The 18,039-nt window shown below is 33.9% G+C and overlaps 1 protein-coding gene across 19 annotated transcripts in view; it reads left to right on the top strand.

Annotated features, from left to right (window-relative positions):
- map4k3a (mitogen-activated protein kinase kinase kinase kinase 3a) overlaps window positions 1-18,039 on the top strand; it is a 143,532-nt gene that overhangs the window by 73,899 nt on the left and 51,594 nt on the right. For 6 of the 19 annotated variants that reach the window (XM_073916888.1, XM_073916884.1, XM_073916886.1 and 3 more), the window contains exons 12-15: window positions 793-909; window positions 10,899-10,977; window positions 11,799-11,857; window positions 17,505-17,567. In XM_073916888.1, the coding sequence (XP_073772989.1) occupies window positions 793-909; window positions 10,899-10,977; window positions 11,799-11,857; window positions 17,505-17,567 (318 nt within the window). Of the gene's footprint in view, window positions 1-792; window positions 910-1,404; window positions 1,480-10,898; window positions 10,978-11,798; window positions 11,858-17,504; window positions 17,568-18,039 lie in introns of all 19 variants that reach the window. The other 13 variants (XM_073916880.1, XM_073916883.1, XM_068224366.2 and 10 more) reach the window with 3 other exon arrangements.

Here is an 18,039-nt window from a genome sequence, read left to right as displayed (position 1 = left end):
TTTTCTTTATTATTGTTTGATATCAAGTGCATACTTATATTTATGTAGTTGCACTTATTTTTCATTATTTTTAGAAATTAATTTTATGTTGAGCTATATTTTTTTTGATTATTTATTAGCTTCTATGTCAAATGCATGTTTATAAATTCTTTTTAATTTTATGTGCTTTTAAATGTATTTTAATGTTATGTTTTCTATTTGTTTGAATTCATGTCTACGTTAATTCTATTTTGAAATATGCTTTTTATAGTATTTTTGTTATATTGTTTGTTATAAATATACACATACATGTATATACATATACTAATTTATTTGATTTCATTTGATAAATATTGCATTCTAATATTAATTTTATTATAGTTTTTATATGAAGTGCATAATGTATTTGCAAGAAAAATGCAGTCACTTATTGTTCATTCTTTTTAAGAAATTAATTTTATGTTGTCTTATATTTAACATGTTTTTATTTTATTATCATCTGTGTCAAATGCGCATTTATTAATTCTGTTTACTTGTACGTGGTGTTGAATGTGTTTTTCGTGTAATATTTTATATATTGGTTTTGAATTCATTTCTACATTTATTTTATTATTGAATATTCTTTTTTATAAATAATTTCTAAATCCATTTTTTTAATCATTCATTAGCCAAATGTATTATATATTTTATAAGTCATCACTAAATCTATTTTTACCTAATTTTCTATTATTTAAATGACTCTGAACTTACAAAAGTCAAACAGCAAGTCTTTTATAGTATATTTACATTCCCTTTTCAACCATCTCTACCCAGCATCCTTTAGTCTCCCAACCACTGAGTCGTATTTTGGCGATTGAGCTGCTGGACAAAGCGAACAACCCAGACCACTCGTCCTACACAGACCTGGACGATGACGACCCAGAGCCAGAGGTACAGTAAATCTCCTTGTGTGATTCTCAACGTTATCACCGCTATCACTTCACGAATGACGGCTCCTCCGGGACCATCATTCACCATCAGAGCCCAGAAAACGCCAGCCCATTCAACAGATACCTTATCCTTTCGATCCCCCCCAAAAAAATTGACGAGCCCCTTGAGCTCATATATCCAATGTGTCAACACTTTTATTGTGGTGATATTTTTTGATGGCGTACTTTCTACATTATTAGCCTGTAAAGGTTGTTTTAATGGCAGCCGTTTGTTTTGATTGTCTCTAAATTTACTCTTCCGGTGGCGCTACAGGGCTGATAAAGATTTGTGAAATCATTTGGCCTGTTTCAAAAGTCCCAAAGTGAGAATGAAGACTTTTTTTAAGGCCATGATTTTTCTTTCATTTCATCTCTCTGTTCTAGTCAATTTCCCCAAGTAGACATTCGTTCTCACTTCCTCTTTTGTTGCTTTTTTTTCCCTCTCCTGTTGTTGAAGTTTAAATACAGAGGCTTGTTTTTACCAGTCTCTCCTCTCTCAAGACGAGTCCTTCGCTTTGCCGCTCGCAGAAAGGTATCAGGGATGTGCATTTGGTGTGTGAACATCAGGAAATGTTTTGATGGGTGGGATAGTTGAGCTAAAAATAAAACTCTGCTAGTTTGTTCGCCATCCAAGATGCAGGTGACTATTTTTTTTTATGAAACATTTTTTAGCTGAAACTGGACTGTGATAATTCATAATTTTAAGTCAAATGTTTGCCAGCACTTTGAGAGTCAATTAAACACTCAGTCGCTCACTATCCTTAGTGGCTTAGTTACTGATTCATCAGGGGTCACCACAGCAGAACGAACCGACAATTACTCTGGCATACAGTTAAAGTCAGAATTATTAGCCCTGTGGAATTATTGGCCCCAATTTCGGTTTTAAAAAATATTTCATCAACACATTTGTAAACATAATAGTTTTGCTAACTCATTTCTAATAACTGATTTATTTTATCTTTGCCATAATGACAGAACGTAATATTTTCCCAAATATTTTTCAAGATAGTATTCAGCTTAAAGTGCCATTTAAAGGTTCTGTAGACCTTTGCAATAAAAATTGGCCAATCAGAGATGTTTAAAGGAAAAAGGCTCATTTTACAATAACCCTAGAGTTAAAAGTGCACTTGAGCCAATTTTTAATCCATTTAGCCAATTTCTTGTTCTTCTGGCGTCAATTTGGCGTTAATTTTACCTCTAAAAGAGTTTTAACAATTTTCAAATTTAAATCTTAAGTATTCAGTAGTTACATCATGTAATAAAACACACAGAAAACAAAAGATTACTATTTTTTAGGCGTAACAGTCAAGAAACTCTGCTGCTGTAACATGGTTTACTGAAGATGTGGATTATTGAAAGACACTGCAGGTGAACAGAATTTAAAAAATGACAAACATTTTCTACATTTGTTTTTTTTTTATGTTTTAAATTTGTATTAACTTGCATACATTTTTCATACAAAAAATCTGAACATTGATTGAAGTGAGGTTCAAAAATTCTTGTTTTTTATATTAAAGTAAAATATTTTCCAGAGGAGATTTTACAGATCTCTTTTTTTTCACTCCATAATTCTAAATACTGTAGAAGGCTAGAAAAAAAGTCAAATCTTTTTTTTTTTTTTTTTTTTTTAGCATAAACTGATGTACATAATCAGAAAATTAGAATGTAGAATCCCTCAGTAAAAAGCTTCATAAATCTTTCAGAAGAAATGTGGAGATGTATTTTTCAGCAGTAATTTTGAGAAGCTTTTTAAAATATATATTGTAATTGAAATCTATACATAAATATATAAAGTTTATTAAAATAAACACATAACAGTACATTTTTCATGCTTTATTTACAAAAAAAAGTGAAAAATCTTAAAAGAAAAATTCCTCAAAATTGATCCGTGTATGAAAAAATATCTGTGTCTCACCATAAAGTGTAGAATAATATTTAAACAATGTTCAGTTTCTTGCAAATAGTGATTTTACTTCCGAAATGCTGGTAAATTAAACCTGTTTTGATATTTTATTGAAGAAAAAAACGCCTCAAACATTTTGTATGGCCTATAAGTGTAAAAAATTAACAGAAATGTAAAATTTTTGGGTTAACTATCCCTTTAATAAGTTGTGTTGATGACTAGAGTGAATGCCTTACATGACACTAATTTTGATACTTTTTTGTCAAAACCTAGACAGATGCATGCTGGGTTTTCTTTTGTGCTGGAATAGTTTGCTTGTTTGTGTGTGTATGTGTGCAAGTTACACAGTTGAGCTCAAGGAAGTTTTGTCTGATTATTGATTATTATCTGATTATTTTGTCTCGATCGCTCAAGGGCTCGGTTTCGAGAACAGAAGTTCAGAAGCAGGATTTGGATATGTTGACAAGCGATTTTTAACGGGCCTTTCGAGTTTTGCTTCAAAGATTTATTCAAACATTATCAAAGAGCTTTCAGAGTAAACAGTGCTCAGCATATATAAGTACACCCCCACAAATCTTAATAAATAAATTTATAGTTTCTACAGGATGCTTTACAATATTATAGTTGTGCTTATACATTAGTTTGATCAGTGCTGTAGCCAAATCTGGAGGTAATCTAACAAAATAACTTATGATAATGGTTCAAAAATTAGTAGCCCAAATGTATTTGTTAGGGAAGAATATTAAACAAAATTTTCTAAAAATGGCAAAAATCAAGAGAAACAAAAAATGTATAGCATTTTGCTGAAATTTTGTAGTTTGTAATTTTTTCAAATATTTTGCATGAATTAAAATAATATTTTTTTCTATTTCTAAAGATTTTCTGTGACTTAAATATTATTTTAATAAATATATTTGTTATAATAAAATATATTTGTTATGATAATATATAATATAATATAATATAATAATAATAATATAATCTGTTTTGTTTAAATGCACCAATATATATTACCCATATTCACTGAGAAATGGGTAAAATTATTCATTTTCACAATGGGGTGTACTCGAATATGCTGAGCACTGTATATTATACTATATAGTTTTTTCATCATTGAACACAAATCATTTTACTACTAATGGGATCTTATGAAATCTGTTTAATTTAGTTCATTAGACACAATGAGAGGGGGTCACTTTGGTGATTTCCAAAAATCTAATACATTATTTTTATAAACTATTGAAATTACATTTGTTCAACCATAACCGAAAAAATAAAAATATTAATTATATATATATATATATATATATATATATATATATATATATATATATATATATATATATAGTTGAAGTCAGAATTATTAGTCCCCCTTTGAATTTTTTTTCTTTTTTAAAAATTTCCCAAATTATGTTCAGAGCAAGGAAATTTTCACAGTATGTCTGATAATATTTTTTCAGGAGAAAGTCTTATTTGTTTTATTTCGACTATAGAATAAAAGCAGTTTTTACTTGTTTAAAAAACATTTTAAGGTCAAAATTTAATTATTAGCCTCTTTAAGCTATATTCTTTTTCAAAAGTCTACAGAACAAACCATCGTTATACAATAACTTGCCTAATTACCCTAACCTGCCTAGTTAACCTAATTAACCTAGTTAAGTTTTTAAATGTCACTTTGAGCTGTAAAGAAGTGTCTTAAAATATCTAGTCAAATATTATTTACTGTTATCATGGCAAAGATAAAATAAGTCAGTTATTAGAAACAAGTTATTAAAACTATTATGTTTAAAAATGTGTTAAAAAAAAATCTTCTTTCCGTTAAACAGAAATAGGGGGAAAAAATAAACAGGGGCGAATAATTCTGACTTCTGCTGTATATTTGTTAGACTGTTGCACTTTTGTTTATATAGGTCAATTGGTGTGTGTGTGTGTGTGTGTGTGTGCGCCCTTTGTATGATTATAACCTCTTCCAAAAATAGTTAGGGTCGCAAGACACTGGCATTGTTTTTTGGGGGTTTGCGGGTTAAAAAGTTTGGGAACCCCTGGTCTAAAGCTCTTCAAAGTAATACAGTACTTGTACCCTTAAATATATTCAACTTAATTCAATTCATGTTTATTTCTATAGCGCTTTTTACAATGTAGATTGTGTCAAAGCAGCTTAACATAGAAGTTCTAGTGAATTCAAACTGTGTCAGTCCAGTTTTCAGAGTTGTTCAGTTTAGTTCAGTTCAGTGTGGTTTAATTTTCACTGCTAAAAGTCCAAACACTGAAGAGCAAATCGATGCGTAGGTCCACAGGTCATGAACCATGCAAGCCAGTGGCGACATTGGCGAGGAACAAACTTTACCAATTGACGAAAGTGAAGGAAAAATAACCTCAAGAGAACCTAGGTTTTGTTGGGCATGTCCATTTGTCCTCTGGCCAAATTAAATGTATTTTTCTAAAGTTAGTAATTAGGCTTTATTTTTGCAGACCATTTTTGGATTTATTTATAATTCTCATTCATTTAATTAATTTTGTCTTGTTTATAGGCACAATACCAAAAAGTATATAATACAAATAATGTTTTTTTTGTGCAATAAAGTCTTTTTTTTTTTTTTTTTTTTACATTTTCCATACTCGTTTTTAATTTGTTATATTTTAAAATGACACTTTTCTTTTGATTTTGTCATCAAATGTAACTTGACCATTCTTTTCTCCCTTATTAGTTTAATTTCATCTGTATAAATAAACATCACAGTCTGGACTTATGTACTGTACATATATATGTTTTGGAAAGCACAGATAGTGTCTTTCCTAGTCACTGTACCATGTGGCCTGAGTGCTAAGAGGAGTGCTAGAATATTCACAGGCGTCCGCTGAGGGAAGGGCGCAGTGTTTGGCATGCTGTCTATTTCTGTTTCAGAGTCCTGCTGCGTCCTTGTTGTCTGAAGGTCGTGCGTCTGTTCCTCTGTCTTATCTCTCCTCATCACATCTCCATCAGCCCTGCCGCTGGAGTGAAACTGGAGTGAAGGATGTCCTTTTAGTTTCCTGGATTCAAATGTCCTCGTGCTTTAATGTTCGCTGCGTATGCAGGTGTTTCTGTGTTTACAGTGCTGCCCTTCACTAATACTGGCGCCATTGGTGGATACGGGCAAAAGAAGGAAGTGGAAAAATGCCTTTATTGTTGTCCTTATTTAATCTTATGCTAAAGACTCTTGAGTTTGGATAAAAGCACAGGCTTTTTTCTTGAAAACCTTTAAGACAATTGGTCACACTTTACAATAAGGTATTTACTAAGATGAACTAAGTATGAACAATACTTGTACAGCATTTATTAACCATACTTCAACATTTAATAATGCATTATTAAAGTCTAAATTAATATTTGTTAGCATTAATTAATGCACCGTGTGTTAACGTACTAACAATGAACGACTGTATTTTCATTAACTAACATGAACAAATACTGTAATAAATGCATTGTGCATTGTTTGTTTATGTTAGTAAATGCATTAAATAACATGAACTAATACAACCTTATTGTAAAGTGTTACCAGAACATTCGTGATGATGTTGGTCATTTTAGGTCCATTGAAGCGTCGGGTTGAAAGTCTTCAGCAAACTATTTGTTGACAGTTACATGGTAGAGATCTGCACGAGACTAGTTTTTTAGTCCCGCTCCCGCAAGGTTTTATTCCGCACCCGACCTTTGTTCACCCGCTGCCCAACCTGCCCTGTTTTTTACTCATCCTGACCATTCCCGCTAAATTTAGATCTGGTTTCCAAAATCTCACATTTAAATTGTGTACCAAAAGAGAGAGATAACAGATAAAACTGTAGGTTGTGCAAGAGTTGTAGGCTAAATGTCAGTTTTGTTTGCCCCTCTGTGATGAGACAGGAGTGTTGCCTTAAACCTGAGGTTCCAGTCTTGTGACTGCTAAAGGGTAAAACTTTGAGGTGTTATCACATCGCGTAAACGGTAATTTTTTTTCCATTTGAGTCCATGACACATGAAAAAGACTCCCATACTTCAGACTTGCCTGATGTGGGTTTCCTAACAGTGACCATTTTCTAATGCAAGCTGAAGGAAAGCACATCTTAGCTTTGCTTTGCCATGTTGGTAAAGCCCGCTCTGAGGACTGTTATGCAGATAATGCTCGCACAGACTGAGACTCGTGAGCGTTTTACGAGACGTTTTTCAAACCCAATCGATTTTCACTGGCGTCAAGCAGAAGAGTATGCAAAATCACTCCTTGTGGTTAGATGGCGCTACACAACTTTAAGCATCCAACACCCGCTTGTAAAACAGAAGAAGAGGAAGTTCACATGCTTGTTGTTAAAGTAACTTGTGACTCGAACAAGCATAGATGTTTTAAGAAGCAGCTCCAGCTCTAGCGATGAAGAAATGATTATTGTTCACAGAGCGATAAGCAGCTCCACGTTTATATCGCCTCTGGGCATCTTCTTCAGTCTGCGCTCGCATTGACAGTTTTGCGCTTGAGCACCTCCAAGTGCTGTTTACTGTAACTTCAGCAGCTCTGTGCACGTGAACAAAAGTGCCAACCTGATTAGTGGAGAAGGTTTTGCGCGTTGGTGTGCACGAATACATTGGTATAGTCACAAAGCGTTAAACGTCGATGGCAAATGCGAGCAAAAACGTTTCGGTGTGCACGGGCCTTAAGAATGAGGAAATCACAGATATGCTGTTCCGAAATAATGTCGGGACTCAGGTGTGCTATATTGTTAGCCCGCCCGCTCAAATTACACCAGAATTACCAACCCCTACCGCGTTCAATTTGGTTATTTATTTCCGCACCACAAGAAATCTGGTCAGGTCTAGCGATACATGCAGACCTTACATGGTATAATCCTATTAGCTCAAAAGTGTCTCCGATAGGCGTTGCGCTTTTCGACTTGCAACAACTGAAAAATGCAGACCACTCAGCGCCTTGATACACTACAGGCACTTTAAAAGACTTGGAGCTACCATTCACTACAAATGCTCAGCTCACAAAAAAAGCGCTTTGGTGGACATCCCTTAAGCCTTTTGCCTTAAAATTAGTAAGTAAATCAACTGTGCATAGTTCTAAAAATTAAGTCAATTTAACCTTTTCAAGTTACAATGAGTGTACATTTTTTCAAATAAAGTAACTACTTGCTTTTTACACTCTATGTACATAATACAGTGCAAAAAATGCAGAATGTGCTGTATACAAAATGTCTGGAATTACAACCTTTTTGTGTGATGGATTTAAATGTTTGAAAATATGAAAATCACAGTTTAAATCATCATTCAGTAACGTTTCAAACCACAAACGAGAGATCTATTTTGTATAGGTTTGCATCAAATGGTGTTTTCATGATGCAATATCATTAACAACTTGTTAAAAACTTCGCTAAATAAAATAATCATGTCAAATATTTTCATAATTAGAAAACATTATTGTCTATTCATTATTTTCATTACAGTTCCACACATAGTATTTATTATTATTTTAAATTAAAATATATATATTTGACAGTTTCATGGTTTAACAAATTATTTTTTAAATAATTATCAAGTAAAATATAACAATTTCTTGTTTTTAATATATTTTAAGGCAAATGGGAAATCATGTGTCCTGTTTCTAATCATCCAACAAAATAGTAAGAAATTGTTGATTAAATCCTTGTTAGGAATTCAAAGGGGTGCCAATAATTAATAATAAGACATATATAGATTTTAATACTTTTTATTTATTTATTTATATGTGTGTTAATATTTTCTGCAAGGTTAAACAATATTTTTTTCCAGCATTTTTTGCTCCTATTTACCAGGCTGCCAACATAAGTAAAGGGCACTGTATACAGTATGTGTGTGTTGCTGATGGAAGATGTCCTCTGATTCAGGAACGACAGGAAACTTTTGTGAACAGTCATCAGGGACGTCCAGCAGGCTGTAATGATTTTCTCTTGAGCCGCGTCTGACAGATAGGGATTCATAGGGTCAGTGGCGCGACCTGGCCTGATATCAGAGAGTGATGCCTGGCATGTATTTTTAGCTCGTGGCGTCTCTGGTGATGGCACTAAGTGATCTCTGAAGTGTAAGCATTTAAGCCGCTCTTGTCTTGGATGTATTGATGTGATGCGATTCCGCTGACGGGGTGTTTTTAACTGATCTGCTAAGAATGGCGCACTAATATGCAAGCTATTGATTGCAAAGTGTGGCTGCAATATGGAGACTTTTATTTGGTTTGATGTTGTTTATGTATCAGGCCATTCAAATGGATAGGACTGCTTGATGGAGATCGAGCATTGGATATTTTTAGTCAGTAAATGTACTGTACTGTATATATGCAATGTAATGCAATAAATGCAAATCAGGCCTATACTTAAGTTCTATTATATATTATAGATTATAATATACACTCACCGGCCACTTTATTAGGTACACCATACTGGTACTGTGTTGGACTCTGTTTTGCCTTCAGAACTGCCTTAATCCTTGGTGGTATAGATTCAACAAGGTGCTGGAAATATTCCTCAGAGATTTAGGTCCATGTTGACATGATAGCATCATGTAGTTGCTGCAAATTTTTCAGCTGCACATTTATGATTCGATCGCCTGTTTCACCACATCACAGGTGCTCTATTGGATTGAGAACTGGTGACTGTGGAGGCCATTTGAGTACAGTGAACTTATAGTTATGTTCTAGAAACCAGACTAAGATGATTCACACTTTATAACATGGCGCGTTATCCTGCTGGAAGTAACCGTCAGAAGGGGCTCTGGCATTGACATGATGCTCAGTTGGTACTCGTGGGCCCAATGTGTGCCAAGAAAATGTCCTCCACACCATTACACCACCACCAGCCTAAACTGTTGATACAAGGCAGGATGGATACATTCTTTCACACCTGGCAATGTTTTTCCCAATTTATTATTGTCCAATTTTGGTGAGCCTGTGTGAATTGTTGCCTCAGTTTCCTGTTCTTAGCTGACAGAAGTGGCACCTAGTATGGTCTTCTGCTGCTGTAGCCCATCTGCCTCAAGGTTGTGCATTCAGAGATGCTCTTCTGCTTACCTCAGTTGTAACGAGTGGTTATTTGAGTTACTGTTGGCTGATTAGAAATTTGCAATAATGAGCAGTTGGACAGGTGAATAATATAAAGTGAGCGATGAGTGAATAACGAAAAATTATTGTTATATGTTTCTCATATATTAAGGATTATTAAACTGTATTTAACCACAAAATCACTTAAAAAGTGCTCAGGGGTAGCTAAAAAATAATGCTTCGGTGCTTTTTGGCTAAGAGATTCATCAGAATACACTGCAAAAGTCAGGCCAAGGCACTCGAAAGAATGACTTTTGCTGTGTATTTTAATACATTGTAGTATTTTCAAATCACATGCTTTATAATGATCTATTTAAAAATGTATGTAGTAATATAATATGGTAAAATGTAGTATATTAATATAGTAAATTAATGAAGTAATATGATTTAGCATGAACAGCTTTTTTTAGTGAGTGTCAAAAGAAAGTGAAAATGTGATGGTTCTTAAATTCAGGCTTAATAAAATAATAAAAACTATATACAGAATTATAAACAATATGTTATATAATATAAATTATCTACAAATTATCATTTTTTTAAAATTTGTACAAACATGACATTTTCATTGCTATATATTACTTTAACGTTAATAGTAATAATAATGGTATTGGTAATATTTTGTATGTGTTATTTAATTATCATTTTGATTTATTATTTTGATTATCTTTATTATACAAATGAACAGTTAACACTTAATAAGCTCTATACAAATTAACAATTGTATTCATTACGCTTATAAAAATTAAATCAAATTGAGATGGTCACTTTATTTAAACAAGCTTACTGGTATACTTAATGAAACGGGTTGACTTTTTAACAAAATAATTGTTTATAAAATGAATAGAGAACATTATTGAAATCTTCATATGAAACACATTTACTATAATAATAACAATTAATTTTTTATATAAATGTTTTTTGTGTATTTTTTCATTCTGTGCATGTGTGTGTGTTTTTTTTTCCTCTCTGCAGCCTCCAGTGTCTGTTCCACACCGGATTCGTTCAACGAGCCGCACAAGTCGGGAAGGGAAAACTCTGTCAGAGATTAACTGTGAGTGTTTGTTGCATTTTTCCCCTGGGCAAACCTGACAGACCTGTGCTGCAATCTCTTCACTGAGCAAATCAGTCTGCCCACATCTCCTTTAGAGGGATTCTCCATTATAACTACAACACATTAAAAACAGCTAAATTCACTTAAGGAAACCTGTGATTTTGACTGCACATCAACATGATGTGTCTACCTATGTTCAGACTACAAATATTAGTTATACTTTGCTCTTTCTGTCCAGAATGTTATTTTTAATTTAAGGATTTCTATGGACTCATTTTGAGAGTATGATATGAAAACTATCATACGTTTATTTAAGATTTAAATGCGAATTTAACAAAGCTGCAACATTTGTCTCATATAAACAAGAACATATTACTTTGTAATTTGTATTGCACACAAATCATCTAAACATTTAAATATGCAATACCAAATAATAATTATAATGCAATTAAAATATAACAGAAATTTAGAAAACTGAATATATAATATAATATAGTATAATAATATTAATAATAATAATAATAATATTATATATACCAAAAGATAATAAGACAATGTACAAGAGGCATCATTGTGGGGAGAAAAAATCCCAGCTTGCAGGGCTTGACTGTATCTATGTATGTATGAGTGTATAGTATATATATATATATATATATATATATATATATATATATATATATATATATATATATATATATATATATATATATATATATATATATATATATATATATATATATGAATAAATCACCCTCATTTCTTAGCCATATGAAAAAAAAAAGTTGTACTGTTTCTTTAATAATGTTATTGTTTTCTTACAGTTGGTCAGGTGAAGTTTGACCCTCCTTTAACAACAGAGACAAAACCGCATCATGAACAGGTGAGTCATTCGATTTGGCCTTTCCTCTGATTGCAAACAACTGTGACACATTGACCAATAAGAGCACACTATATGATATTTCATTTTACATCATACTATCTCTGTTCCAAAACCTAGTGAACTGAGTATTGCAGTACTGTAGAAGAATGTGAGCATTAGACAGTTGTTAATAAGTCTATTTACACAAAGTATATATACACAATGCTATTTACTAAAAACTGAAAATGCATTTATATTTTTTTGAACTAAACTGTGCAGGGTTTCCCTCCAGGAATTGAGTTTGACATCCCTGGTCTATACACAAGTCCATGACTTTTTTTTTGCGTTTTAGTTGTTGGCTACCCTGTTATCCTGATACTGGATACTGTATTAAAAAAAAACTAACAAGTCACACTTGACTTTAAATTGCACTGGGTCAAAATTATTGACAGTGAATTCACATTTTATAATTTTATTCAGAAATAATGTAAGATATAGGCTACTATAAGCCCTAAAAAATACAATTCTTACAAGGTGATTAACATAGTTTAGCTCTCCTTGTTCCACAACAAATTCTAAAAATGTCACAGTATTTAGAACACAAACATAACACAATAGAACACAAATGTAATGTATAAGCAGATAAATAAACTGAAGTTGTAGTTCCATTCACATAAACTGCTTTTATTATTATAAACATGTAAACTTTTTTGATTTTGTTAAATGCAATATGCAAATATCTAAGCGTCTCCCATTCAGCACCACTTGAATAGACACACACACGTACTATATATTGATGTACATCTATATTAAAATACAGTATACACTCATCTCCCACTTAATTAGGTACACTACATTGACATGATAGCATCACACAGTTGCTGCAGATGTGTTGGCTGCACATCCATGATACGAATCTCCCGCTTCACCACATCCCAAAGGTGCTTAATTGGATTGAGAACTGGTGACTGGGGAGGCCATTTGATTACAGTGAACTCATTGTCATGTTCAAGAAACCAGTCTAAAATGATTCTTGCTTCATGACATGGTTCGTTATCCTGCTGAAAGTTGGGTACACTGTGGTCATGAAGGGATGGACCTGGTCAGCAAGGATTCTCAGGTAGGCTGTGGAGTTGACACGATGCTCAATTGGTACTAATGGGCCCAAAGCGTGGCAAGAAAATATCCCCCACACCATTACATTATCACCACCAGCCTAAACCGTTGATACAAGGCAGGATAGATTCCCCCATTGTGTTTTGCATTCAAAGATGCTCTTCTGCGTACCTCAATTGTAATGAGAGGTTATTTGAGTTACTGTTGCTTTTCTATCAGCTCAAACCAGTCTGGCCATTCTCCTCTGACATCAAAAAGGCATTTGCGGGCACTCAGACCAGCCCGTTTGGCACCAACAACCGTGCCACGTTCAAAGTGTCTACATCTCTAAATGCATTGAGTTGCTGCCATGTGATTGGCTGATTAGAGATTTGCGTTAACGTGTAGTTGGACAGGTGTACCTAATAAAGTGTATATTCTTCAGAATGAACAATTATGCAACTCACACGTATATGCAAGCTGTTAAATTCTTGTATCTTGGTAGATCAGATTGTTACCTTTCAATAAGTCAGTGGATAACTGCTTTGTTTTGTTGCCAATGGAAAAAGACATATATTTGTTAAGAGGGGTAATAATTTTGACCTTAATTATTTTATTGCTTTTATTTCAGCTGAATTAAAACAAATAAATGCTTCAGAAGAAGAAAAATATAATAGGAAATACTGTGACTTCCCTTGGGAAATATTTAAAGAAGAAAACAAATATCAGAGGGGGGCTGTATATTGTTCAGAATGAGCAATATATGCAATACCATGTTAATATGCTGCACCTTAGCAGATCTAAATGAAGATTTTTACCTTGCAATAACACATGATCCCTCCATAGGGAACGAACTAGGTTTTGGAACAGAGCAACTGTGAAAGCGGCCAGTCACGTCAAGCTTAATCTGAAATCACACTAGCCATAAGTGTGCAGTGAACACTTCCAAATGATTTCTCCTATAAGCTGACACTTCCTATTATGTAAGATTTTTCTCACATGTACCACAATCCCAGCTCATCTCTCGACAGCGGCTTGTTGTTGTTTTTTCTTCACACCATGTTTGACTGTTGTGCATTTTAGACGTCTGTCTCTCACTCTCGCCACGGCCATAATTGAAAGGTTAGATGCAGCTTTCCGTGGCATCTAATCAATAAGACTTCCTTTAAGCGCTGCAGAAAAATGCAGCGTTGACTGATCTTCGTCTCATTTGAGCACTCAGTGTTTCTCATGTTGTAACTGGATTTGTCATCCTTTCATAAACCAGATCATTTTTTAACAGCAGGACATCAAATTAATGTCTATTCCCATTGCAGCTTCATGCTCATGATGCCATCTTCTGAACCAGGGCTCACATCTGACGATGCCAACGCTTTGATTTACTCTTGGTTTTTCTGAATTCACATCACGTTGTTTTAATGGTTATAAAGAACAGTACATAATTGCTGCAACTGGTGGCTCACTAAGACTTTTAATAAGAAAAACATAGCATTCATGTGATGTTTTTATTCAACAATATTTATTGATTATACACTTTAATAAAATGTATTGGTTGTTAATTGCATTGATGAATTTTGATCTCTGCTCTGTCGGTTTTAGATGATGAAGTCATCAAAGTCAAATTCAATTGTGTGTTTTAACGAAGTGACTTTTGTTGACATTTTAGTAGTTCCCAATAGTATATTGTATAAGAAGTAATATGTAGAGGAATATGTTTGTAAAATAACAAAAAAAGTACTCTGTTAATTATCAGTTTATTATGCTATTATTAATAACATATTGGGCCCTGGGGCTATAGCAAAGGCAAGCACCCCATTTAATAATAGTAGCTTTTTTTGCTATTATTGTTATTATTATTATTATTATTAAGTTGCTTTATAATATTACAATCTAATTATCCACTTTTTGATTATTATGTGATTATCATAATTGTTTTCTATTTTACTAAAGTAGGCATACAAGCATACAAAATTTTAAACAGGCTGCAAAAATCAGCAAATAACACACATTTGCGATAGCCTACTTCCTAAATGAGTGCTTTACAATAACTACTTTAAACAGGGTTATACTTGGACTGTTCCCCAGTAGCGCCAAAATAAGGAACTGTCCTGGAAAATAAGGAACTTTCCCGGGGAAAAAACATCTGGCCCGTTTTGCCGGGTTCAGACTGCATGACTTTAGCCCCGATTTTGACTCAACAAGTTTTGAGAAATTGCCAACAAATGCCTGAAATCACAAGCAAATTGGTGCTTGTTCAATCACAAAGTGTAAACTGTCAAAAACGCGATCTGAGAGAATTGCAGATGGCTGTGAGATATTTGGCATGCTAAATATCTGGAGCTGTTGGCGATTCAAATCATGCCATGTGAAATGAGTTTTGCAGATCACCTTCAGCCAATGAGAGAGAAGCATCCAGTAATATGTGTATCTGCAGGCCAGCGGGAGGTTCTGGGAGAAGTAAAAAGTGCTCTTTTTCAGTTTATTTGGAACCAAGAAATGAAGGAAAAGCTAGTAGAAATTTGGTAGGAGCATCCGTGTTAGTTTGACGTGACGTGAGCAATGCCACCGGGTTGAAAACGAAAAAAGTTGAATGATAATTCCCTTCAAACCCTGGTGAGAAAATATGAACATTTTCTACCCCATTTTAAGGCTAATTGAGAAATCATTATGTAGTTAATAACAAAAGATATCCTACGTGTTTACGGTTGTGAGACATAGTTTGAACAAAGTTGTCGGCGATTCTTCTTCCTATTGCAAAGTCATGCAGTGTGAAACCCCCCTGCCGATCCATCTTGCAATGTAAACAAAGCAGCAACAAAACGCTAGCCCAAATAGTCTTGCAGTTTGAAAACATCTGACACACGACTACTTTGAAAATTATGCAGTCTGAACTCGGCATTACTGGGGACTAAAACAGGGCTTCTCGAAATACAGATGGGCTACAGCCACTCTGAGCCATAGTTTAGCTGTATTACTGTTTTTGAACAGCAGTGAGTCAAAAGGAATTCTTTAAATTATCGGCGCGTGAAAGCATAATGCAAAGAGGCGTTTCCTGTATCATGACGCAAATTATTTCATCAGCCTATCAAGGGCCCCCTCTTTTCTCAGGCCCTGGAACTTCAGCCCCACACTTTAAAACCCAAAAAGTTAAGGTAACTCAAACCATTTAAGGAAACCGATTGCAACAAACCATTTAAGTTAAAAAACTAATCCTAATGAATGCTTTGAACTTAATCCATTTAAGTAAATAAAGCAATTTAAGCACAGTAAAACCCAATAAATGAAGAGAACTGAGTACTGTAAAACCCAATAAGTTAAGACAACTCAAAACGTTTGAGGAAACTGATTGCTACAAACCATGAGTTTAAAAGTACTGTGAACTTACTCCATTTAAGATAAAATAATGAGGTATTTAATTAACTCATTACCTTCAACACTGAGTTCAAAATTCTTTTCAAATGGAAGTAGAATTACCTTTCAGTAAATTTTGAGTTGGCTACACTTCACTCTATAAAAGATGATTGGCTTATGAACATTTTAAGGTGTACAGTTATTTTGAGAAAAACACACAGAAAGTAGTTCCAGGCAGGTTTTGAGCACGTTACCATTCAATATCATTACGATTAATGATTTCTGTTATTTCAAATTAAGTTACTGCCAGAAAACACAGTTCTAAACACAAAATAAACAAGTTGAGGCTTTGGATGAGATTCATATGACATGATAGTGTTTTGAGGCTAGATTTGAGGACAAAAACTTGACAAGTAGTTTTGAATAAAAAAAAAAACAGGTTTAAGTTTTCACCTCTCTTGTAAATCGCTATGGATAAAAGCATCTGCTTGAAGGAGTAAATGTAAATGTTCACAACCAGCTGTGGGGATCCCACTGTCAATTACAGAGGAAATAATAAATTGTTTCTGGGGGAATGTATGTTGATTTTAGACAGAAAAGTCCTGAAATGTATTCAGCAGGCATTGTAGTGATATATTCAGGATCTAAAGATAACTAGAAGTAGGTAAACATAGCATCACCTCGTCAATTAGTTTGACGATAACAACAAGCAATTTCCCAAAGAACAATTAGTCACTCATTAAGAACTTTTCCAGCAATATACAGTACATGACACCTTTAATGGTCTCAGTGATCAGTGATCCTTTTCACAAATTTCAATCTACTAATTCCACTGTTTGTTTATTGTTGGAAAAAATGCAGATAGCAATGAGGGCACATTTAATTGGCTCTGTTATCGCCTGTCAATCTAACTGTCAATTGATTTTGGTCTATTTTGAGTGCATATGTATTTGATTTAAAGGCCAAAGCATTAGCTATACAGCAGAATTATGACTTATGAACTCTTTAGTATGGTGTCCCATCATTATTTCAGCAATTATGGACAGTCGCTTTAACCCACAGACCTGTATGAAGTCAGATGATCATGGACTTTGCAAACACATCTTCAAACCGCCATCTCAGCTACCAATAACTCATCAGTCATTGTTTCTGTGAAGCCACACAAGGCTCACATGTGTGTGTGTGTGATTAACTGAAGTTTCTTGGTCCTTCTACTAAACAGCTCGACACTGACGATTTTTTGGATTGTGCCGAAGAAATATACTACACTGCAAGATCTAATCTGGTATTTTTATTAGTATTCTACTCTGTTATCTTTGTCTTCGCGTCCTCTATCTGTTTTTTTTTCTTCCTCCATAGCATCTTGTCCGCTTCGCAGAGCTTATGTAGTGTACTCATCCTTCCATATGTGACTTCCATCTCTCATTCATTTCATCGCCATTCATTTTTGCCTTATCGTATTTAGATCATTGCAGTCTGTCTTTTCGGCTTGCCTGTTTATAACATCACTGTGATTGCATCTGTCTGTCACACCAAAATCTCTGCGCTGGATCATTTCTTTTTTGGTTTGTTTTCTTTTAGGCCTCTTGCTTGATTTAAAGACACATCCCTCAAAGTCGATACGCCGCTGCACTTTTCAGTAATCAAAAGCACTTTGAAATTGCAAAGCAAAGCATTTTATGTAGCCGAGTCCTCAGAGGGGCTTTATTTTTAGGGCTTGTCACAATCAGACGCATATTGAAAGCGAGCGAGAGGGA

Source organism: Danio rerio, chromosome 11 (assembly GCF_049306965.1).
Source record: "Danio rerio strain Tuebingen ecotype United States chromosome 11, GRCz12tu, whole genome shotgun sequence".
NCBI classification, from domain to species: Eukaryota; Metazoa; Chordata; class Actinopteri; order Cypriniformes; family Danionidae; genus Danio; species Danio rerio.
Note: the sequence above shows the minus strand (reverse complement) of the source record. Positions and strands in the feature narration are given on the sequence as shown.